Source organism: Mytilus galloprovincialis, chromosome 7, assembly GCF_965363235.1.
Source record: "Mytilus galloprovincialis chromosome 7, xbMytGall1.hap1.1, whole genome shotgun sequence".
Lineage (NCBI taxonomy): Eukaryota > Metazoa > Mollusca > Bivalvia > Mytilida > Mytilidae > Mytilus > Mytilus galloprovincialis.
The window spans coordinates 21,225,169-21,250,243 of record NC_134844.1 but is presented as its reverse complement, the minus strand read 5'-3'; the positions used below and the strand labels follow the sequence as shown (position 1 = coordinate 21,250,243).

Sequence of the window (25,075 nt, the reverse complement as noted above, 5' to 3'; positions counted from 1 at the left end):
TGAATTTGCTTAATCTATGAAGAAATGTATGCTTGTAGACCTCTAACATTGGCGAAAAAAAGGAAGTACTTCCCCAAGGGTATCACCATCCCAGTAGTCAGAACTTCAGCGTTAGAAATTATAATATAGATATGATGATAATTATAATTTAACTGTTTCCAAACTTTACATTTTTTTTAAATACTAAGGATTTTCTACCACAGGGAAAGATACATTAAATTGTAACCTTAGCTGTATTCGGCTAAGAATGTGGAAAATAATTTGGGTCCTTTGTGCTCCTAAACTTTGTACTTTGTTTGGCCTGGGAACACTATGTATAACAGAAAATGAATCTTATAGGCTTTTCAGTATAAAATTGATAAATTTAAGAGACTTTGCAACGTTAATGAATTTTGTTAGTCTGACTGACTATAGGAATTGCTCAATATATTGACTGCTGCAAAATTTAAATCATCAAAACATTTTTAAAAACTTTAAAGTAGATATATATTGTCATATGAAATAAACAAAATAAATATGGTTTGTTTGATGTAAAGTGTGTTATAATGAATTATGGAATAAAATCGAAGCAATTTTTTATACTCCGGGATCGGGTGTTTTTAAGCTCAGGGTTTGGGATTGATCCTTTCGGGATCCAGGAATTCTTTTTTTTGAATTTCGGACCTCAGGATTTCATGTTTTTAAGTCCAGAATTTCGGGATTTCATGTTTTTAAGTCTGGAATTTCGGAATCAGGACCCCTCCTACCCCCCAATAATAGAGAGTAATTTTTTAACATGTCTGGTTCAGCATTATATTGTGTCTTTATTGACTATGAACCAATAATGAAATCTACAACAATAAGGAAGTGTCACAACTTGTCAATATATATGTTCCTGATTTGGCCCTTTTTACTTTTCTATTCATGCGTCAATGGCAAGGACTGGTGGTTCTTTTGAAGGAGACAAAAGTTTGGTAAATCATAATTTATTCAACATACGTATGATAATTTTGTTGCTTTGATTATGTCAATTGAAAACTGTATATGGCCATTATAGGTATAAAGTTCAAAGGTACAGAGGAAGAAATTAAATTATGGTACCAGTATGCAGGTGTGCTGTTTGTATTGTTTATTTCATTCATGTCACAAAACATGATTGACATAATTAATTTAAGGTGACATAGTCATAGATTTGGGGACTACTATAACATATAACAGTCCCAGTGTGAATATATGAAAAGTTGTAATTACGATTTGTATAAATATTTAGATGTTTTTATATATAGAACGTCATTCACTGGAAGCTGACATTTTGTTTTGCTTAACATCTAAGAAAACTCTAGAGAAGCCCGAATAAATGTGTGTCTCTGCATTTTTCATATAAATTACCGATAGAACGGAAATTACCGAAGTTTTACGGAAATCCATGCAGTGGTTTCATGAACATTAACCAATCAGAGTGGATCTAGCATTACAAACTTTCCTTTTGAACTCTGAACTCTGATGTTGGGGTATCCCTTCAGTAAACCATGCCAAAAAGCTTAAATTGAGAATGAAAATAAACAGACAGTAAGTATACAACAAGTTTAATGAATCAAGAAGGACTTGAGAAAGACAAATGTCGAGGGAGTTGGGTTTTAAATCATGTTGGGACGATAAAAAGCGTGTGTCTGGTAAGTGGGTTGGGTCATCGTCACCGGTTCATTTATTTTAATTTTCATTGTAACATTCAACGTCCGCAAACGATCATATTATTAAACTTTACCAGCCAAATACATAACTACAACGACTGACACTCATGACAAAACTGTTTCTTTGCTAAAAACATGCAAAAAATTCCTTGTATGTTTTGACTAGAGTTGTCTCCCTTGTCACAATGTTTTTCTTGTTGCTAGTGTTGCATCTGTGCAAGCTGATTATTAAATATTTTCTATTATGTTGCTTGTTGATAAATATTGTGAATAGAGTTTGCTCATCAACATTTCAGGGAATGTTGCCCACACTACTTTCAGATTGTAAAGAGCTCACGAGGGGTGGGGTGCCAACTGCTAGAAAAGGGGGGGGACATGAATTCCTTTAAAATTAAAAACTGAATTCCTGAAAAAAAAATAAACCAATCTTTCCTGGATCCCCAAAAAATTAGTTAAATATCCTGAGTCCTGGTAAGTGTAATTCCTGGAATCCCAGAAGAAAGGTCATTCCGCCCCTCTCTTAAACACAAGACTTGGCTAATGGTATTACCAAGGATTTGTATAGCATGTATTACTCAGTAATGTTGATTGAATGATTCATTATTAACTTGCTATAGAAAAAATGAAGCAGGGTCAGAAACCATTTCTCTAACATGTCATGTGAAGATATTTTTTAAATCATTTGCAGCACCATTATTTAGATGACATTGTACATATTTCTACAGTGATCTGGTATGTCTGGAGTACATTTTAAATGGGCCAGATTGATAAATCTGATCTGTAAGGGAAAGAAAACAATAATTATATTATTTTATTTATTTGAAAAGTAAAATGCAGGTATTATCTGCATAGTATAAAAAGTTCCCATTTATCATGTTTATAAATGTAAGATAAAATTTAAAATAATGGGATTAATTAAAAGGAATTTCCTTTTACAATGTACAGTTTGTTTAAGCCTGGTATTTATAAAATATATCATGTATATTGTTAAGTTACATGTATTTCAGTACCCATTCCAAGATTTGTGTTTAAAACTTACCAATATTAAAAAAAACTAATCTGGAAACCTCTCAAATATACATTTTGTACATTTTTTTTTTTAACTAGGAATTCCCTAATATTTTATTTTTGGTTTAATCTGGAAATATCTCTATAAATTTATTAATCAGTTTCCACACTAGGCATGAAAATATTCATGTTTTCATTATCATGATTATCAAACTATAATTAGCCTTAAAACAAACAATTTTACCATCAAACATGACCCCAAAAAAGGGGGTTTAAAAGGGCTAACATCAATAAATTATTCATATTAAGAGTCACTTCTGTTTCTATATGTGTCACTATTTAATGCCCTTTAGGCTTATTTGTTTATTGTAATATATTTGACCTTCAAATCAAATCTGACATTGTGTCATTAAAGTAGGTAAGAAACTGAACATATTGATAGTTTTATCAGAGAATTTTATCAGTAACAGTTGATATCATTTTTGCATGTTATCAAATTGACCAGAGATCATTGCACTTTTACAAAAGATCACAGGGACTACTGAAGCCAAGCCTTCATTGAGCATGTAGTATGTGTCATATATAAAATGCCCTTCATGAAAAAATTATTAAAGGTATTTAGCCTGATAAAAGCAAAAACTGAACTGTAACTATAGTAAGATAGATAGTACAAATTTGCAGAGTTACTTTGTACATGTATGTCTTATCAGTTGTGTTTCAAGTCAACACTACATTTTATCAACCATTGAACCAGTTTTATTTTTTTTACACATTTGTAACTGGGAACTTAATATAAAAAAGAAGATGTGGAATGATTGCTAATGAGACAACTGTCCACAAGAGACCAAAATGACACAGACATTAAGTCAATCTAATAGTACAGAACATTATGTTGCAACACATTCATGACATTGGAATGAAATTTACTGACACAACGTTCTTTGAGGTATGGTACCTCTGCAGTAGATTCAGTTTGTGAGATACCCAAAACAATTACCCATCATTAAATGCAGCCACAAACTGATTTGACAACCAACATGACTAACTTTCAATTTAAAAGAATATTTTTCTTAGACCACATGTTAACTTTTCTGTGATAAAATTCTTTACAAAGATTGGATTTAAATGTGTAGTATGTGTTTGCTACCAATCACTGTGGTTTTGGTCAATGTAGAATTCCTGCACTTTCCCATGTCACAATGCTTATGTTATGACATCACAGTAAGAAATGATTGTTAGTTGAAATTGTTTACGCCAAATGACGCTGGATCAAGACTCAACCATTGTAACTCATTCAAAAAGAACAACTCAAGATTGGTGTATTAAAATAGCAATACATAAACACCATTGTACACACATATTATTTTCAGCAGAAAGAGTGCACGTGAGTGCATGAAAAAAAAATCAAGATAAGATACAAGTTAAGGGAATTTTTATACGACCGCAAAATAAATTTTGTGTCGTATATTGTTGCTAAATGTATCATGTTATCGTCATCGTCCGAAGACGCATTTAGTTTCCAGACAATAACTTAAGTTTTAGTGAATGTATCTCTATAAATTTTTACCAGCAGGTTCAATACCACTAAAGGCAGATTGGGATTGATTTTGGAGGTTATGGTCCCAATAGTTTAGGAATCGGGGGCCAAAAAGGGGCCCAAAATAAGCATTTTTGTAGTTTTCAAACAATAATTTGTGTTTAAGAGTATGAATCTCTCTGAAATTGTACCACAAGTTTCCATACAATGAAGGGATGGTCAGTATTGACTTTGAGGGGTTATGGCTCAAAATGTTTTGAAATTAAGGGCAAAAAAAGGGGGAAGACCGAAATAGGTTTTTCTGGTCAATGGACAATTAAGACAATTTAAAAGCAGTGTAAGGGAGGTAATTCTGAAACGTTTAACATACATGTTAGGTATGTTTAAATTTACCTCTCATACACTTCTTGTAAATAATGTATAAAAAATGTCAGATTTTGGACTAATTGCTAAAAAAGGGGGGTAGTAGAAGTTTTCAAAAAAAAAATTCTCCAAATTTCACAAATTCCAAATTTTTGAAAAGTTTGAAGAAGAAATCTTTAATTGCACAATATTGGGCAATAGATTTGTAAGATCTTGACATTTGTTTTGTGTCAGAAACCCATATTATGTAAAAAATTTGAACCCTATTCAAATTCAGAGCTGTATCAATCTTGAATATTGTGTCCATAATTGCCCAAACTGTTCAGGGTTTGACTTTTGCGGTTGTATAAAGCTGTGCCCTGCGGAACACCTGGTTCAATTTGTTATACATGTTATAAGATTTCTTGGTGTAACCTTCTGAATTGAATATTAATGCAGTCAAAGTTTTGATTTTGGTTTTTACACTACAGTACATGTAGTGGAAGTTCCCAATATTATCAGTTACCAGAATATTCATAATGAAGAGGTTGATGTTATGTTTTGTCACTCATATTCAATATTATAGTTTTAACACTGAATTACATCTAAAATAGATGTATGTTTATGATTGTAGTGTGATCATGTTACTGTTCTACAACATATGCATTTTATTTTAAAACACCTTGTCACTAGAACATGTTGAACAGTGTTGTATACTGAAGTTTCAACAGATTTTACATAACACTGATTATAAACAGGGTCTACATGTATTACAATAATAAGTATAAAGTGCAGTTGTACATGTAAATTTTCATAAAAATTGCATGTACTTTTTTAATGAACTTCCTATATATTCTTCCGTACAGCGGAATAACAAGTAGGACTTCTTATTGAATTTCCTATTGTCATTTTCCTAGAAAGGAAACAACACATGTTAATTGTTTTTGATTATTTCATGGTGGGCTACCTAAGTCATTGTAAGTACATGTATGGTCAAGTTACATGTATTATGATAGAGACAGGCTCTGCCTGTTGTTTCTATGTACGTATTATGAAAAAGAAGATGTGGTATGATTGCCAATGAGACAACTCTTCACAAGAGACCAAATAAATGACACAGAAATTAACAAATATATGTCACTGTACGACCTTCAACAATGAGCAAAACTGTTACCGCATAGTCAGCTATAACAGGCCCTGAAATGACAAATGAAAAAAAAATTCAAACAAGAAAACTAACGGCCTTGTTTATGTCCAAAATATGAACCAAAATCAAATATGTAACACATCAACAAATGACAACCACTGAATTACAGGGCCTGACTTGGGACAGGCACATACATGTACATACAGAATGTGGCGGGGTTAAACATGTTAGCAGAATCCCAACCCTCCCTTTACCTGGTACAGTGGTGTAACAGTACAACAGAAGAACGAACTGTAAAAATAATCCTGGATATATTTCAGAAAGATCTGAAGAAATTCACATCATTGGTTTCTATTACAAACCCTAAGGTTAATTAGGAAACATGCTCCTATTTAATCTAGGTGGTCATCTAAACTTAATCTTTTTAAATTCAACTTAAACAAACTGAATATAAAGAAGTGTGGTGTTCTCAAACAGACAGCAACCCAATAACACAAAAATCTAAAAAGTCAAAGTCTTGAGCTGTAAAACAAATATGATGACAATTACTTTTTCTTTAAATATTACATACAGGTTTATCGTTCTTAGGGAATATGTACAGTAGATCTTTACAAACATTTTAATATTTTAGCATTGATTTTGATGACATACAAAATTTGATAATTTGAGGATATACATTGTACATGAACATGACAAAAGAACAATTTGATGAACTACTCTAGTCATGCTAGTTCAGACGTGGACTATTATCTCTTTTAATGCTTTGTAGTAAGTTGAATCATTTTCAGTGCTTACGTTTTGGGCATTCTCAAATGTAGATATTTCATAGTATTTTGATTTTTACAGGTTCTAACATTCTTGCAGATATAGATATAACTGGTTTACAAATAAAGATGGCATCACTTCACCCTACAGTATCAGAGTATTATACAGATAAAAATGTTTTCATAACAGGAGCAACAGGGTTTATTGGCAAAGTCCTGTTAGAAAAACTGTTAAGGAGTTGTCCTAATGTTGGAAATCTGTATTTATTAGTTCGACCTAAGAAATCTCAAGACTGTCATCAAAGGATCACAGAAATCTCACAGTCTCCAGTAAGTTTATATATGTTTATTAATGTAATACAAATCTTACATTTTGGGATAATTACAATTTACATATGTATGTATATATGTGTTCACCATGACAGAACAAATGCAGAAATCTTAGTCTCCAGTAAGTTTATATGTTTAACGTGACAGAAATCGTACAGTCTCCAGTAAGTGTGACAGAAATCTCACAGTCTCCAGTAAGTTTATATGTTTAACGTGACAGAAATCTCACAGTCTCCAGTAAGTTTATATGTTTAACGTGACAGAAATCTCACAGTCTCCAGTTAGTTTATATGTTTAACGTGACAGAAATCTCGCAGTCTCCAGTAAGTTTATATGTTTAACGTGACAGAAAACTCACAGTCTCCAGTAAGTTTATATGTTTAACGTGACAGAAATCTCACTGTCTCCAGTAAGTTTATATGTTTAACGTGACAGAAATCTCACAGTCATTAGTAAGTTTATATGTTTAACGTGACAGAAAACTCACAGTCTCCAGTAAGTTTATATGTTTAACGTGACAGAAATCTCACAGTCTCCAGTAAGTTTATATGTTTAACGTGACAGAAATCTCACAGTCATTAGTAAGTTTATATGTTTAACGTGACAGAAATCTCACATTTACAAATGTATTTATGTACATGTATATGTACATGTGTTCACTAAGATAGAAATCTCAGTCTCTGCTATGTCAATGGGTCTCCCATGCAGGAAACCTCTCAGTGTCCTGTAAGTAAACAAAAATTAATATGCATACATGTGGAGAGTGACAAAAATGTTTGAAACATCTGTAGACCTTACTGTCTTGTTATTATGAGTATTAGTAAAGAGGTTATTATGAGTATTAGTAAAGAGGTGTTGAATATACAACAAAGAGGCTTCCACCAAATAACACAAAAAGCCAAAACATCAAAGGGGTCAAGAAATGGTCTTATAAACAAATGTCCAACAAGCATGACAAAATGTCAAGGGATAAATTTCCCATGTTGTGAAAAATTTACTAAATTTAACAAAAAATGCCAAAGATCTTCCAGCAACACTCATACATGACTACATGAATCTTTTTTTTCAATTGATAAGACCCTTTAACATGTTTAAATGAACAAATTATTTTGTCTAACTCTTATTTCAAGATACTTGTCCAAGCAGTTGCATTGTTTTGAAAACAGAACTAAAATGAAAATGGGACCAGAGTTAGTTATCCCTGGATCACCTTAAATGTTTTATTTTATTGTCTTGTTGGGTACATACAAAAAATGTACATGTATGTGTTTTATTGATGTTTACCTACACATATCTTATTTTATTCATATTACAAAAATATTAATATTGTGTGTAATAATTTCATAACTTGTGAAATTGCCAAAAATATTTTGTCTTTTAAATTATTGATCTACTTACATTAACTTACATTTGTGTACATAAATGACTATATATATCTATGTACAACAATGTATGATATATATTTATCATGTTTATTGATCAGATTATAAAATTTAAAATCTTTTCAATTTGTTTAAGGATTAAATAAATATACACCATCATGATCAATTATGTATTATATTCAAGGTTAATGTTTGTACCTTTACATAATTAATGTATTTTAAATCTTTTACAATCAATATCAGCTGTCTGTCTTTTTGTATTTCAATAAAAGACAATTCAATTGCTTATTCGAAATAAAAATTGATGGTACTAGATTCTTTTACATACATGGTAGAACTATAGACAAAAGATTGACTGAATGTGTATTAGGTTGTTGTGCATGTACATGTACATTGTACATCATGTAAATATATCTTCGGTTAAATTTGAGGCATTTGAATAAAAGCATGCTGCATTTAACAATACGATTACAAGAAGACCTTTAAAAACTAAAACATAAATCCAAATAAGACACAAAATTAAGGCATATTTGTAATATAATGTATCTACCTTTACTGGAATTGAACACCATGTGTGTTTTTGTTCAATCTTAAGTTTGTTGTGCGTATTTTTACACAGTCCATCATACAACATCTCTTTAATTTAATATTAAGAAACATTATTTCACTTTTTCCAGGTATTTGACAAAGTCCGAGCTGAAAATCCAAACTTTGACAAAAAGCTGATTCCCATCCATGGTGATATAACACAGGAAGGTCTGGGTATCAGTGAAGAGAATGTGGAGTTATTGGAGAACCATGTCAACATTGTGTTCCATAGTGCTGCTACAATACGATTCGATGAACCTCTTAGGTATGTTATATACCATTAAGATTTAACATAATCTTTGAATACAGACCACCCAAGGTTATAGTAGACTATTTGGTTGTGATATAAAGGTAATAGATTTTAAATGAATGAGAACATGGTGAAAAGTGTTTCTATATAACACATGTACATGTCATGCATGTAGCTAGCTACAGGCCTTCCAGAATCATGAACCCAACTGGAAATAATAATTTCTTATAAGTTCTGCTGGTTTAGTGAAGTACATTAATTGCTATGAACTTCAACATGATATGTTTCTCAAAGGATATTTAATAGAATTTTAATGCAACTAAATATTTTATAAAGTAAAAATCTCTTATTCTGAATATCCAATTTTAATATTTCCCAAATCACATAGTTGAAACTTTAATTTGCTTCCAATACATTGGTAACTCAACTCAAACATTGTCAATTATAAAACAGAAAATGTTTGTGAATTTGTCTTGTTAAAAAATTATTTAATTTTTCTGATTAATTGTCATTGATTCCCTTAATTGATTGGAACCATTCAAACTTTCTTGAATGGGAAAAAACTTGGGGTTACATGTAAATTCATGGTTCTGGAAATTAGTTTTTGGAAAGGGATATGTATAAGTCTTAAGCCACTGTAGGCTATTTAGCTGTATACATTATTGTATGAATTTCTCCTCCATTTGTGTATGGCTTTCATGGTCTTGGCTTCATGTATGCCTTAAAAGCTATAACATGCACATTGTGACTCTTGATTATCACTCTGATTAACTAGTACACAGTATTGGGTATATATAAAAAAGAAGATGTGGTATGATCTTCAATGAGACAACTCTTCAAAAGAGACCTAATGACACAGAACTTTACAACTATAGGTCACCGTAAGGCCTTCAACAATGAGCAAAGCCCATACCACATAGTCAGGTATAAAAGGCCCCAAAAAGACAATGGAAAACAATTCAAACGAGAAAACTAACAACCATAATTATGTACAAAAAATCAATGAAAAACAAATATGTAACACATAAACAAACAACAACTACTTAATTACAGACTCCTGACTTGATATGAATGTTTGCACAAAAATAAAAGACATAACAAATACACAAATAAAATGATAAAATGGATATCATAGTCCAATATGTCATCAGTAGAACCAATTTACTGGACACTAGGGAACTGAGTAACAGATATTTGATATATGTAAACCAAATAAATAGACTAACTATATCAAAAAGAGAGCAACAACAAAAGTACATCTTGAAATGATATAAAGAAGTCCCTGTGTGTGGTCTTCAACAATTTACATGTATCAGACCAATGCATGTATATATGGAAACCATTATAAATTCCCCAAATTTTCTACAACTTATAAATGATTCAAACAAATTTGACTTCAAGTTGAGGATCTTATCACGATCAGTTGTGCTCAAAAGAATATGGGAAAAAGCACATAATACTTGTAATAAGAATCAATCTAGATAATAAATACACTTAAGGGCATACGATACAGTTTTGAACCTGTATTTACAAGTTGATGAAAATTTGCATATAGGCTATTTTTTACCTGATTAAATCAAATATGTCATAAAAAATATACCTTCATGTGCTACTTTTTGAGTAAAATGAGGTTGAAATTTTGTATATTTGCTCAAAATTCAGATTTATGTCCGTATTTTCTTTTTCGAAAGAACGACGTAACTTTTTTGCTTTAAAAGATAAACACAAATTGTTTTTTGTTAAATAATCGGTAATTTCTGTATTTTATAAGTATCATTGAAAATTATGTAATTTTTATTCCGAAATAACTCTATATTTATCAAATGTTCATGAATAGAGGAAAAAACGTCATTTTTTGCTGCATGTTTATCAAAATTAAAAAAATTGCGCTATTTACAGTTTTATAAAATTTTGGTCACATAATCTCCTTGCAAAATGAAACTAATTGCTGTTTAAAAAAATAGGGGTCCATGCACTCGTTTTCAAATTAAATCAGTTTGAATGATAAAAATCAGTCGAAAAATGCATCTTTTCCCGATATGTCATAGTTTGACGTCGCGAAAATAACATTTTACGTTAGCAACGTCATTACCTTCCCTGTAACTGTATCGTATGCCCTTAATACAGTATAACTAACCACACAAACATACCCATAGTCACATGAAACATTTCAATATGTATGAAACACCATATTGATAAATTCAAACATCCACAAAAATTAAGTACAAAATAGCTTTTAACGTTTTACTGATTGAACAGACATGTGATTCATCTGTGTACAGTATATGTTTGTTGTTTGTCTGTAAATGTTAATCTTCTTTAACCATTGTTGGTAAGCAGTGTCAACAGATATAGCTTAAGTCCTGCCAGAAGTCATGCAATGATACCTGTTATAAAAGTCAGCTTTTGTACATGTAGACGTTTGTGTGTTATGGCATTTGAACATGCTTTCATTCAATATATATATATTTAGTAGGTAGGTGTATATATATATGAATAGCATAAAGCTACATGTTATTGCTTGATATATTGTGTATTGTACCTGTGGTTAATGTCATATTCATTAGCACAATATACCTGTATTTTCAGTAACAGTGAGGAAATAGATTCAAGCAGTGCCAAATCAGGCTCTGCATTAAGGTAAAAGAAAAGCTGCACTTAAAATACAGGGATAAATTTCAACATTATTTGCCATGCTGCTGTAATATACCTTTATAAAACAAAATGCTTATAAAAATCAGAGATATATACAAGCCCAATAGTTCATTTGCCAATTCTGTATTTGACCCTGTAAATAAAAATCCATTTATCAGTTGTTTCCCTTTGAAGAGACATAAATTACATAAATTTCATTGAAAATAAGGATCTTGGAGAAGTAACAAAAATTAATCTATGCTTATTGTTTGTAAATTTCATATATATAATATTTTGTTAAGCTAAAACCTTCGAACATTGTCCGATATCAATAGTTATTTTTTATTTAAAATTTGTAAAAATGCTAATTTATTATGCTTTGTATCTAGGCAGCAGTGTAATTTGCCGGGTATACAACCAGACTACAAAACTTGAAAAGGGAATCAACTTGTTTGTAAAGTTTTTTACAACACTATCAAATAGTGAATTGGCAAATAGACTTCTGTAGATTTATTATTATTTGTGTGGGACCAATTCAATGCAATTTTCACGAATTTCATAGGTACAGGTTAAACATGTTAAACACGATTTTAAATGTTCAAGAAATTACAAGTGTTCTATAGGCATGTAATAATGTATGCAGACTTTGGCAAAACCATGAACTCAGTTATCCAAGAAAATGTTAGTTTTCCTCAATCCACAAAAATTGCAATTGGTACCCACGAAAAAAAATGAATCCACAAGATAAGGGCTTCTGCGCTCTTGTTAAATTTTATCCCTAATAAGTCAGTAAGCGACGTCATGTTCAATCAAAATTGATGTTAGGTCTATAGAAGGTTTGTCTAAAGACCTTAGGTCTATAGAAGGTTTGTCTAAAGACCTTAGGTCTATAGAAGGTTTGTCTAAAGACCTTTATTTAGTTCATGTTGATTGATGATTATTGATGTTTATTATTTAGTTATTATTAGATTGCAACATGTTTTAAATGCCTGCACGCAAATATTTCTGTCATTCATTATAATAATCATGTAACCTACATGTATGATTTATTGGAACATGTTAATTTGTTAATTGATGACATGATTTTTGTCAATGGGAAAATGTAAATAGAAAACAAATATTTAGATTTGACAAACATAATACTATGATGACGATCTGATAGATTGTATTTGCATATCTACTGATGTTAACATGGTTAAGAAACATTTTTTTTTTTATTGTAAAATTTTTTTTTAAATTTTGGGTGACAGATTTTTTTTTTTTGCTCTGCTTCATTTAACTAACATGTTAGAAAATAACACATTATTTTATTTAGATCATTTCTACTAATCATTGAATTATCTTGCAGAGTGATCTTGCTATTTGTGGATTTAGTCGCTCTTTTATAGATGTATATAGTAATCATAGATAGGATTCAGGATTTTTTCTTCCACTTTTATTCAATGACATTTATTTCTTTATTACTGTGATTTTCAAATGTAACAGAAGTTTTTGATATCTGTTGTCTTTAAAGTAGCTTGCTCTCTATTTGTTCATTTGAAAATATATATTGAGATATTAATTTTCATTGATCTAGATAAAAAACATTACATGAAAAATTCAGGAACTATAAAAATCAGATTACTGTTCTCAGTTACTACACATGACTTTTCTAAAGATGGAATTTCAATTAACCCATAACAGCTGTGTTCTTTGGAATCTACCACTTGTAAAAGTTGGTTCTATGAAAAAAAAGAATTTAACCCATTTGAATTGTCTTAATTACTTAAAAACATAACTTTAGGTTTTGCAATGACTGGGGTTTGTACTCTTTCCTTGAAGTAAATTATGTTTTAAAGAATTAACGTCTGTAGTTAAATTCATTGTTTTTACTTTTAAGACTTTTCTCATCACTTTTGCCGTCGTCGTTGTTTGGCGTCATCTGCTAATTTTTACAAAAATCTTCTCCTCTGAAACTACTGTTTCAAACTTAACCAAACTTGGCCACAATCTTTCATTAGGGTATGTAGTTTAAAAAATGTGTCCGGTAACACGGCAAAACAACCAAGGCTAAAAATACAACATAGGGGTAAAGTGTAGATTTTGGCTTATATCTCTGAAACCAAAACATTTAGAGCAAATCTGACATGGGTGTAATTGTTTATCAGCTGAAGATCTATCAGCCCTGAAATTTTCAGATGAATCGGACAACCCGTTGTTGGGTTGCTGCCCCTGAATTGGAAATTTTAAGGAATTTTGCTGTTTTTGGTTATTATCTTGAATATTATTATGGATAGAGATAAACTGTAAACAGCAATAATGTTCAGCAAAGTAAGATTTACAAATAAGTCAACATGACCGAAATGGTCATTTGACCCTTTAGGAGTTATTGCCCTTTATAGTCAATTTTTAACAATTTTTCGTAAATCTTAGTAATCTTTTACAAGATTCCTCTCCTCTGAAACTACTGGGCCAAATTAATCCAAACTTGGCCACAAACATCTTTGGGGTATCTAGTTTAAAAAATGTGTTCAGTGACCCGACCATCCAACCAAAATGGCCACCACCGCTAAAAATAGAACATAGGAGTAAAATGCAGTTTTTGGCTTATAACTCAAAAACCAAAGCATTTAGAGCAAATCTGACGGAGTTAATTTGTTTATCAGGTCAAGATCGGTCTGACCTGAAATTTTCAGATGGATAGGACAACCCGCTGTTAGGTTGCTGCCCCTGAATTGGTAATTTTAAGGAAATTTTGCTGTTTTTTGTTATTATCTTGAATATTATTATAGAAAGAGACAAACTGTAAACAGCAATAATGTACAGCAAAGTAAGACCTAAAAATAAGTCAACATGACCAAAATGGTCAATTGACCCACTAAGGAGTAATTGTCCTTTATAGTCAATTTTTAACAATTTTCATAAAATTTGTAAATTTTTACTAACATTTTCCACTGAAACTACTGGACGAAGCTCATTATAGATAGAGATATTTGTAAGCAGCAAGAATGTTCAGTAAAGTAAGATGTATAAACACATCACCATCACCAAAACACAATTTTGTCATGAATCCATCTGCGTCCTTTGTTTAATATTCACATAGACCAAGGTGAGCGACACAGGCTCTTTAGAGCCTCTTGTTACTTTTTGTTTCTGTTATCACTGATATTTTTGCAACAAGAATGTATCACGATTTTTTGATAATTATCATCTGGTTCATATAATTTAAAAGAAATTAAGAACATTTTATATTTTTACATGTTTATAAATGAAATAAGTGTAAATTAATAATTAAACACCTTCAAATATTTTTTCTATCAGTAATATTACATTTTTACTGGAGAATTTGTTCTAATTAACTTTTTTTGTCATTTATAAATGGTCAAATTTCTTAATCATGTCTTTAATGTCTTTACATTGTAATTTCATTCAAATCATTATTCATTTCTGTCTAGATTAAAATCATCCACACAATTGTATACTTCTAATAATAAATATTTATGTTCCTGTAATATTCAAGAGAATAGAGTGTTTATATATTCAGAAATTACTTACAATATGGTATAATTAATATAAATACATATGGATTTTGGAAAAGTTGTACAATGATTTAATTGAGAGACACAATGGATAAGGGGGCTTGAGGTATTTTTTTAACAGACTAACACTGATCCATTGTATCTCCAATACATATTCAATCATGAAATGTAGATTTTTTCAGTTTCTTTAAGCATTATTTACAACTGTTGCACCATTATGACCATAATACTTTATTTTTAAACAATGCTATCACTTTGCCATTACTTTTAACAAATTTTCTCAAAACTATAACATAAAAGAAAAGGAACATGAAATATGTTTGACAGTCTCTGATAAATTTGACCAATACAGGGCTTTTACTTTAGTGTTATTGTAAGTAGCAAGTATGAAATTTTTACCCAGGTTTCAAAGTGAGTCTGGTTTCCGTCTGTTTTGTTGATACTGATGATAATAGATTATATCCTGTTTCAGAGTTGCCATGGAAATGAATGTTTTAGGAGTAAGAAAAATGATTCAACTGTGTAATAACTTTAAGAAACTAGAAGTAAGTATTATTTCAAACCGTTACCTTAAAATGTTATTTTACAAGTCAAGGCTGTATGTTTAATAATTTATAAAATTAAGATTGGAAATGGGGAATGTGTCAAAGAGACAATAACTGGACCAAAGAGCAGAAAACAGTCAAAGGACACAAATGGATCTTCAACATAGTGAGAAAATCCAGCAACTGGAGGCGTGATTCAGCTGGCCCCTAAACAAAAATGTGTACTAGTTCAGTGATAATGGAAGTCATACTAAACTCTGAAATATATGAATGAACTAAAAATATAAACATTCAAGACTAACAAAGGCCAGATGCTCCTGACTTGAGACAAGTGTAAAAATACAGTGGAGTTAAACATGTTTTGTGAAATCTCAACCCTCTCTTACACCAATGTAGAAAAAACATACACACAACAATATGGAAAGTAAAACTCAATTTAAGTCTGAGTCCGATGTCAGAATAGGTAACAAAAGTAAATAAACAAAATGACAATGGTACATAAATTAACAAAATATTATCAACAAATACTGACATGCCAGCTTCAGACCTCAATTAAACTGATTAAAAAATTATGTCTGCCTCATATGAAAATCAAGTACAATCCCTCCCGTTAGAGGTTTAGTATCATACCATCATACAATATATGAAAAGAACATAACTTGTATCATGCCAACAACTGGTTTTAGAATAAATAGGTGTATTTCCAATGCAAAGATCCTATAAGCATGATAAGTGAATCAATATTAAAGCCAACATATGCCATCTTATGACCTGACAACAGTATAGGAAATATATCCCTTATTACTAAGTCTTTTTAAAGTTTTTTCTTAGCTTTTGAAATGAATGCCAACATTTTTGTGCTTTGTGAAGAATATTACCATAAAAGATTAGATTTGAAATACCCAAATGTAAAAGATGTCTGCATTGGACAATAATAGGGTCAATAACATTGTTTTTTATTACCATGATTGTTTATGTGGAATGGTTATAGTAAATCAAGCTTAAGTTCTTATGACTGTTTTGTACATCATTTTTGTGACTGTTACTTAAATTTATCAATTGTTTTTCAGGTGTTTGTTCATGTATCAACAGCATATGCTAATTGTGATCGACCATTCATAGAAGAAATGGTTTACCAACCTAGTGTTGAACCACAGAAACTCATAGATGCTTTAGAGTAAGTTTATTACACTCACACTTTTAACATTAATGCACAAGATGCACATTTCGACACTTAATGTCTCCAGTGATACTCAAGGTCAAATTTCATTGTGAATTTGTGAAATGTTCAAAATCTAATACAAATGTTGAAGTATAGCCAATTGAATTCAGGACAAGCAATCAGAGGTTAATTAGAAGTAAAATTTCTATAATTGATGCACAGGTGGTCTATTTGCAATAAACAATAATTATTAATTAAAAAAAAATCATATTTAAATATCTTTTTTTCTATTGATAGCTGGCTGGATGATGAGATGCTTGATCAAATTACTTCAAAATTGATTGGTGACAAACCCAATACATATACCTTCACAAAACAGCTTGCGGAACATTTGTTGATAAAGGAAGGGTCAAATCTACCTCTAGCAATCTTACGTCCTTCAATCGTTGGTGCTTCATGGAAGGAGCCATTTCCTGTAAGTAATTTGTCCAGTTCACAAAGCAGATGTATTTGAAATGTAGGGTCATATGTTAAGTTGGTTGTACTCAGCAAAAACTTGGCCAGTGAATAGTAGAATTATTTTTACACCTTCATCAATATTTGAATATTTTATGAAAAGAGTAGAGTGTAAAATTAAGACTCAAAAAACCATATTTGAAAATTCCTTAATCAGTATTTCCAAAATTAATGTAACTCTGTGAGATAATGTAATTTTTTGTAAATGATTTTATGAAAAATTGCCAGGAAAAGTTGAGAGGATAGTCTAAATGATCTCAGTGATAAATATGTCACGTTTTCTCATGGGTTTCAAAATAAACAGTAAACAATACAATATACAATATGCTTTATTTTAAAAACACTCCGTCACATTGACATGTGAAACAAGAGGTAAATTACATATACAATCACATACAATTAAAGAAAGAAATAAAACAACTTAGAAATGAAATATATAGAAAATTACTTTACTTTATATATTATATATATATTATAAACTATATTAACCATTTAACATTTTTTTTCCGAAACTAAAATCAAATGTAACAATATTTCATCTGATATTTTTTTTAAATATTCAAATAAGGTGTTGAATGCAATGCTGATTGTGTCATCTGTAACATAATATTGAAATTTTCAATGGTACTGTTACTTTCCTACTGGAAATTGGATTATTTAATTTAATGTTGTTTATATATTTTCAGGGTTGGATAGATAACTTTAACGGACCAAGTGGACTTTATGTGGCAGTAAGTTTATTATAAGCTTTGAAATAAAAAGATTTAAGAAAAACCAATGTTTAATAAAAAAGAACCAATTAATACCAATACAGTGTAACCTGTGTTTACCACACCCTGGGGGACCAGGAAAAAATGTCAGATTAAGCAGGATGTCCGAATACTCAGGGTTTTCAGCAAGGACAGGCATATAATGGGACCAGAAAAATGAAAAAAGCACAATGTAGGAATACTCAGGTGTCACTGTCATGACTTTAATGAAATTGATACCTTTGGTTTATTTATATCAGCAATTTCTTGTACAAGATAGAAAAAAGTGGTGATCAACTATTTTTCAGGAGTTATGTCCCCTGAAAATTAAAAACAATATGAAAAATTGCATTGTAATTAACATCTCATATACATTTCTAGTTTGATTTTTGGGGCAATGAATATTTACAGAGAAAAAAGACATTTGAACACTGTTTTTTTTTAAATTACAGAGCAACAAGTTTTAACTTTTTCCTACATTCCAAATAGTTATTATGAAAATATTTGTAAGTAATGTTATGATAGTGCAAGAAAGTTGTTTTCATAATATTTTTTTCAATTTTTAGTGTGCACAATATTTGAAGTTTATCTGCTTTTTTTTTAGGCTGGTAAAGGAATTTTAAGATACATGAATTGTGATGCTATGGGTGTAGCCGACATTATTCCAGTAGATATACCAGTCAACATGATGATCACTATGGCATGGTACACAGCAGTATACAAGCCAAGTACAGTACCAATATTCCACAGTACCTCAGGATCTGTAAATCCATTCACATGGGGAGAAATAGGTAGGTACCTAGTATTAAAATGATTTGGAAAAATTAATATTGACATTTGAACAACATGAATATAAGCTTCAAAAGCTGACCTTTACACTGTAAATTAATTTGAAAGATATCACACTTCTGGAGTTTTCCACACACTAAAAAAGAGACAAAATGCAGTATACAAAATGGATGCAAATACAAACTACAAAAAAATCACCACAAATGATAGCACTTAATTCATGTAAACAAAATTGATTTATTCTTTGCCTCCTGTGTCATTGTCTATGCATTTGTGCATCCAATTAAGAATAGCTAATAAGTAAATTTGTCCATGGACCTTGTTGTACAAGTTCATCTTAGAAAGTGTGATTATGTGTCATTAGATGGAATTAATAGTAATTCAGAATTCTGTGGTTTTGACTTTATTTTTAAAGTTAATTATACATTTTAAACTTATTTTTTTCTAGAGAATGTAGTTATGAATTTTTGGAAGAAAGTTCCATTAGATTCCTGTTTCAGAAGACCAAAGGCACCAATAGCTAAATCTGGGTATGTATTCCTATGTCAGGCAAAACATACAAAGTCTTATATTTAAGTGAGCAGAATACAAATTCTCTTTAGAAGTCACAATTCTTCAATATAAAGTTCTGTTAACAGATTTCTTTCATATTTTGATATTCCAAGTTAATGTAAAAGTTATTTAAGTGAAGTTGACGTATCTTTATGATAATTAAATTGTAAAATCAGTAGATTCCAGTTCATCTCTATCATATAAAACACCATTTATATCCTTTGTTAGTGGTTCTTTATTTTCTAGAAAATTTGTTTTTTATCAAATTGATTATGTTACTTTGGATACGAAAAGTTAAACCACCAAAATCAGTGAATATCAAAAATTCAAACATTAAAACTAATGCTTGACTTGTCAGTAATTGTTTGTTTTGTTATTTGTCTATATTAGAAAGATATCATTTGAATATTTATAGTGAAATGATGTTCCATATCAGTTTTATAGTAAAATTATTAACATTATTAAGGACAAGATTAGGATGAATGGATAAAATACATAATTTGATTGGTCCCATATCACAGGAAACAATAAAAAGTAATAACATTTTGCGTTTTAAAAGTACAATATCTTTAAATGATTTTGCTTGCTGGGCAGACTCACTGCTATATCAATAAATCAATATCTTTATTATATTTCAGGTTTCTACTAGATTATTATATATTTGTCAGTCATATGATCCCTGCTTACTTTGCTGATTTAGGTTACTGTATGCTTGGAAAACGACCAAGGTAAGATTAACTTGAGGTCACATGATTACAACAACTCTTCAAACTTAAAATTGTGTGAAAAAAAATTATTTGAAATTATTTGAAATTGCAAAAAACATATAGTTGTTTTCAGTTTACAAGCATTTGAATTTAGTCTTCCATCAAACAAACTGTAAATGATATGGGTCAGTAGTGATTCATTTCTAGAAGTTGGTAATCTAATATTTTCTTCAGTCCCTCTGTCCATATCAGATACTTCCACATGCATGATTGCTCATCTCAAATTATTATTTTATCAATTTGCAGTTTATTTGATATGTGCAATAGCCTTAATTCAAAAAGATAATTGAAGTACATCTTGTTTGGTAAGGCTTCCACTGTATTCCTGGTTGTTCATACATTCATTTTAAATGGAAGATCTGATGATTAGTTCATACAGTTTTTACATTTCAAAGCCTTAAACTAATATGCCAAGAAACTTGAAATGGTATTGATGATAGCTAACTGACAATTATACATTTATGAATGAATTAATTATACATACTGGTACCTTTGTAGAATGGTAAAGATCTACAATAAGTTACACAGAGCTATGGGAACACTAACATTCTTCACTACACACTCATGGGAATGGACGTACAACAACTTAGACATGTTAAAAAGTAAACTATCACCAGAGGATAGAAGGGTATGTATCAGACTAAGGTTTAAAAGGGATCATAAACATCATGACTTAAAAGGATGTATAAAGGCATATAAGGGAACATAAAAAAAAAATCAAATTTTTCATGAACCCAATTAATATTCCTCATGTCCCACAGAAGTCATAACTAGCAAGTTTATGCTTGAAAGAGGGGACTTTTTGGTGACCATGAGATGTTTCTTAAACCTGGAACTGGTCTGTTTTATACATAAATTTGGACAAATATTCTAAAATTTAATTTTTGATTTTGTTTCCAATTATTGATGAACCGTAACATGTTGTCATACCAAAATGACATTTTGGATGTTTAATCTGAAACAATATCATGCCTATAAGACCCTTTACAGGGGTGTGGAAATATTTGCTGTGGGCACTTGTCCCTGGGCAAGTACTACTGTAAATTTCACTTGTCCGGAAAAAAAGTTACTTGCCCCGATGGTTCCAATAAATATTGAAGTATTTCATTGTTAGCTAATACATAATTCTTAGCACTGTTTTGCATCACAAACAAATGAAATCCATGTGTTTAAATGTAAAAAAAAAATAGGAAAGTAGGTTAACGTCTATGGGACAGAAACCTTACAGCAAACCAACCAATAAAATAACATGTAAAGGTCATTTTTGCAGCAGTTTTTGAATAAAAATTGTAGCCAGTAGATACATATAATGATATACTAAGTAATTTAGAGGACAGTGAGTGAAGAAATGAAAATTAAATAATGGATTAACTATTGATTTTTTTGGTGTTTCTTTCAACTGACACACTTTGTTTTTTTTATATAATTGTCTTAATGGGCAATTAAAGCATCCCTTCTATTTACCACTCTGACAACAAATAATATTGACCTTTGATCTATAAATATAAAGACAAAAACATAATTTTGTTTTCCGAATTTCCATCCTAGATAGCCAGGTGAAATCTGATAGTCACGATGTCTGAAATTCTCGCTTCCGTATTTTTTTTAATACTCCTTATCCTTCATTTGTGTTTTTAAGTTTTTTTTTACTCGACTCATTACTCTTTTTGTCTTGCTTGTCCGATCTATATCCGGTATTATGTAATATTCATCGTCATGAACATTGAATTTTTTACTCGCTGACCATTGGTTTCTTTTACATAAATTAAACATCTTTACACATTTTAAATTTATTTTATATTTTTGTTGGCTTTGAACTTTGTCTCATAATTTTTTACTCGTCCACGGGCAACCCAGACAAAAATAAATACTTGTCCGGTTGTTCAAATGTACGAGTCGGGCGAGTCGGGCATAGCATTTCCACACCCCTGCTTTATACAGAATCATGCAGATCTCTCTTATCTAACATGTCTAATGAAAAGTGAATTTTTTCTCAGATGCAGTAAAAAGGTTCATTTTGAAATATCTTTTACCATTTCGGCCATAGAATAAACCAAGATTCAACAAAATATATGACTGAAAGAGTATTTTTATATGGAAATACATATGTAACACACAAACATTACATTTATTTTATTGTTGTATGTTTTAAAGTGCTTATTTTGTTCACATACCTATCTGAACAGAAAATGTGACATAATAAAATATACTATATATAATATAAATTGTGTTTTCAGTTATTTTATTTTGATCCACGAGGTCTACATTGGCCGACCTATTTAGAGGCTTATTGTTTAGGAGCAAAGAAATATTTATTGAACGAGGATCTGTCAGGATTACCAGCAGCTAAAGCTCATCTCAGAAAGTAAGTACATGTGCACTAAAGAAAAACAATGAAGATCATATAAAAATATAGTTCAGTCTAAAACAACAAATTGTAGAACTGTTAACCCTGTCTTTATAATTTAATGCTTAATACATTGTAATATGTCAGAATATACTGAAATATACATCAGAGGCCTTGGTGGCCAAGTGGTTTAAGTAGTTTCAACTACTGTATCACTAGCTTGTCAACACTGTTGTGAGTTTTTAATCATGCACATGACAGGTGCTTTCAAGTGCAATTTTAATTGTCAGTTTTCCTGCTGATGGTCATGGTTGTCTCCTGGCACGCTTGCATCTTTCACCAATTAATACTGACCACTAGGATATAGCCAATATTGCAGAGACTGGCTATAAACACCAATTAATACTGACCATCAGGATATATATAGCCAATAGTACAGAGACTGGCTATCAACACCAACCAATCAATACTGACCGTCAGGATATATATAGCCAATAGTACAGAGACTGGCTATAAACACCAATTAATACTGACGGTCAGGATATATATAGCCAATAGTACAGAGACTGGCTATAAACACCAATTAATACTGACCGTCAGGATATATATATAGTCAATAGTACAGAGACTGGCTATAAACACCAACCAATTAATACTGACCGTCAGGATATATATGTAGCCAATAGTACAGAGACTGGCTATAAACACCAACCAATTAATACTGACCGTCAGGATATATATATAGCCAATAGTACAGAGATTGGCTATAAACACCAATTAATACTGACCGTCAGGATATATAAAGCCAATAGTACAGAGACTGGCTATAATATCTATTAATGAAACAAAAAATCAGTAATTTGATATTCATATAACCATTTTAGTACTTGGTAATTCTTGAAGAATTGTCTCCCCCTGTGTGGTTCCGTAACAATGGGTTTCACTTTATTAATCTGAGCAGGAAGCAATTATGGTAGTAGTTTTGTTTGAGTCTCATCTGGGTCACAACAAAGACTTTAAAACTGATACCTGCTAGCTCTCTGTTAGGCTGTTGGCAATTAAAAGAGTAGTCAAAAGACTTGTTGACTCAGAGAGTGTTTTATTGGGTATGAACTATAGGTAAAGATTGTAGATGTACTTGATTTTCAAACATTGAATGATCAAAAAGGGACGGAAGATACCAACAGGACATTAAAGTATCTGGTTTCAGTGATATAACATGGATTTTGCAAGGAAATTTTGTTTTCTACATATTGTTATTTGTACACTTCTTTATTTAAGATTTCTCCATCTTTTTCATTCTTTAAGACTTTCAAATTTTGAGCTACATAAAGTATTAGTTGATAAAACTCATAAAAGATTAACTTGTTTGTTATCATAGTGATTTTCATACCTTACTTTTGGATATGGTTATTGCTCAGAGTAACCTATACTCAAATATTATCTCCCTTTGTTCGATAGACATCTTATTGGCAATCATACCACATTACCTTTAGAGCTGTGAAGAGACAAAATATTTTAAAAGTTACATGCAAAAAGTTGCAACAGTATTTTTAAATGGTTTTCAGAAAAGATGTATCTTATTATATTCATATAATAACAGCAATTCACTAGCTAAGCTTAACGATTGTGTTTTTCTTTTGTAGCTTGAGAAACCTAAGATATATTTTCAATACAGTAGTGATAGTGGCCTTGTGGAGGGTACTGGTAGCCCGAAGTGACATTGCTAGAAATCTGTGGGTGTTTATAATTGGACTTGTTACAAAATTTGTTAAATTCTTTCGATTAACGAGTGCTGTGCGACGGTAACACGATATTGAGATTATATAGCATGTATGATTATAGTGCTGAAATACAGATAACAGAAGTGCAGAAGTCCAGGAACAAATATTTGTAATAATTATTTATGTATTAGTCCAAATCCAGCTCCACTAGGGAATGACAATTGTGAGATATGGTTATTGTCAAGGCAACACTTTAATTAACTGTCTTTCTTTCTTACCAAACATTGATTTTTTATTATAAGGAAAGACCTATTTTTACATGTATGTCAGTTATTTATTTAAAAAGAAATTCCCCTCACCTACAATGACCTATAGCTTAAGATGTTGCTGCTTATTCCAAGGTCATAATATTCTTTAAAAAGTACCATTTACAGCTAATTGTTATTTAGGAATGATTGAAAAAAGTATGGAAGTTGATTATTTTAAAGATGAGCATGTTAAAGTCAATACAGCAATATGACATTTTAATTTGCTTTTGTGCTCCAAATAATTCTAGTCTTAACAAAATATTGTTTTGTCCTCAATGTGCTTGAATTATTTTTCACTAAATGTTACACAAGCGTCAATCAATCAAAATGGTGTTCAAGGGGCATAACTTTGTAAAAAAGGAAATCATGAATAATGGGAAAAGTCTTGAAATAAAGAGAATAAGTTGATACTTTGAGAATAGAAATATTTTCCTTTGGTTATTATC

General features: G+C 30.7%; 2 protein-coding genes across 5 annotated transcripts in view; one reads left to right on the top strand and one right to left on the bottom strand.

Annotated features, from left to right (window-relative positions):
• LOC143082524 (uncharacterized) overlaps positions 1-1,332 on the bottom strand; it is a 59,370-nt gene extending 58,038 nt beyond the window's left edge. Inside the window, exon 1 of one of the 2 annotated variants that reach the window (XM_076258237.1) lies at positions 1,231-1,332. The gene's annotated coding sequence lies outside the window, so the exon portion shown is untranslated. The other variant, XM_076258238.1, reaches the window with a different exon arrangement.
• Positions 1,333-1,452: 120 nt separating this feature from the next.
• LOC143082525 (fatty acyl-CoA reductase 1-like) lies at positions 1,453-24,957 on the top strand. 3 transcript variants are annotated; one of them, XM_076258239.1, is made up of 14 exons: positions 1,453-1,548; positions 6,551-6,798; positions 8,858-9,033; positions 11,608-11,658; positions 15,643-15,715; positions 16,786-16,892; positions 17,175-17,352; positions 18,080-18,124; positions 18,747-18,933; positions 19,380-19,461; positions 20,122-20,211; positions 20,749-20,878; positions 22,488-22,615; positions 24,244-24,957. In XM_076258239.1, the coding sequence occupies exons 2-14, from the start codon at positions 6,598-6,600 to the stop codon at positions 24,404-24,406; spliced, it is 1,611 nt and encodes a 536-aa protein (XP_076114354.1). In that variant the 5' UTR covers positions 1,453-1,548; positions 6,551-6,597; the 3' UTR covers positions 24,407-24,957. The 3 variants fall into 3 exon arrangements, with proteins under 3 accessions (XP_076114354.1, XP_076114355.1, XP_076114356.1); XM_076258240.1 differs by lacking the exon at positions 11,608-11,658; XM_076258241.1 differs by lacking the exons at positions 1,453-1,548; positions 6,551-6,798 and adding an exon at positions 7,289-7,336.
• Positions 24,958-25,075: the final 118 nt, after the last annotated feature.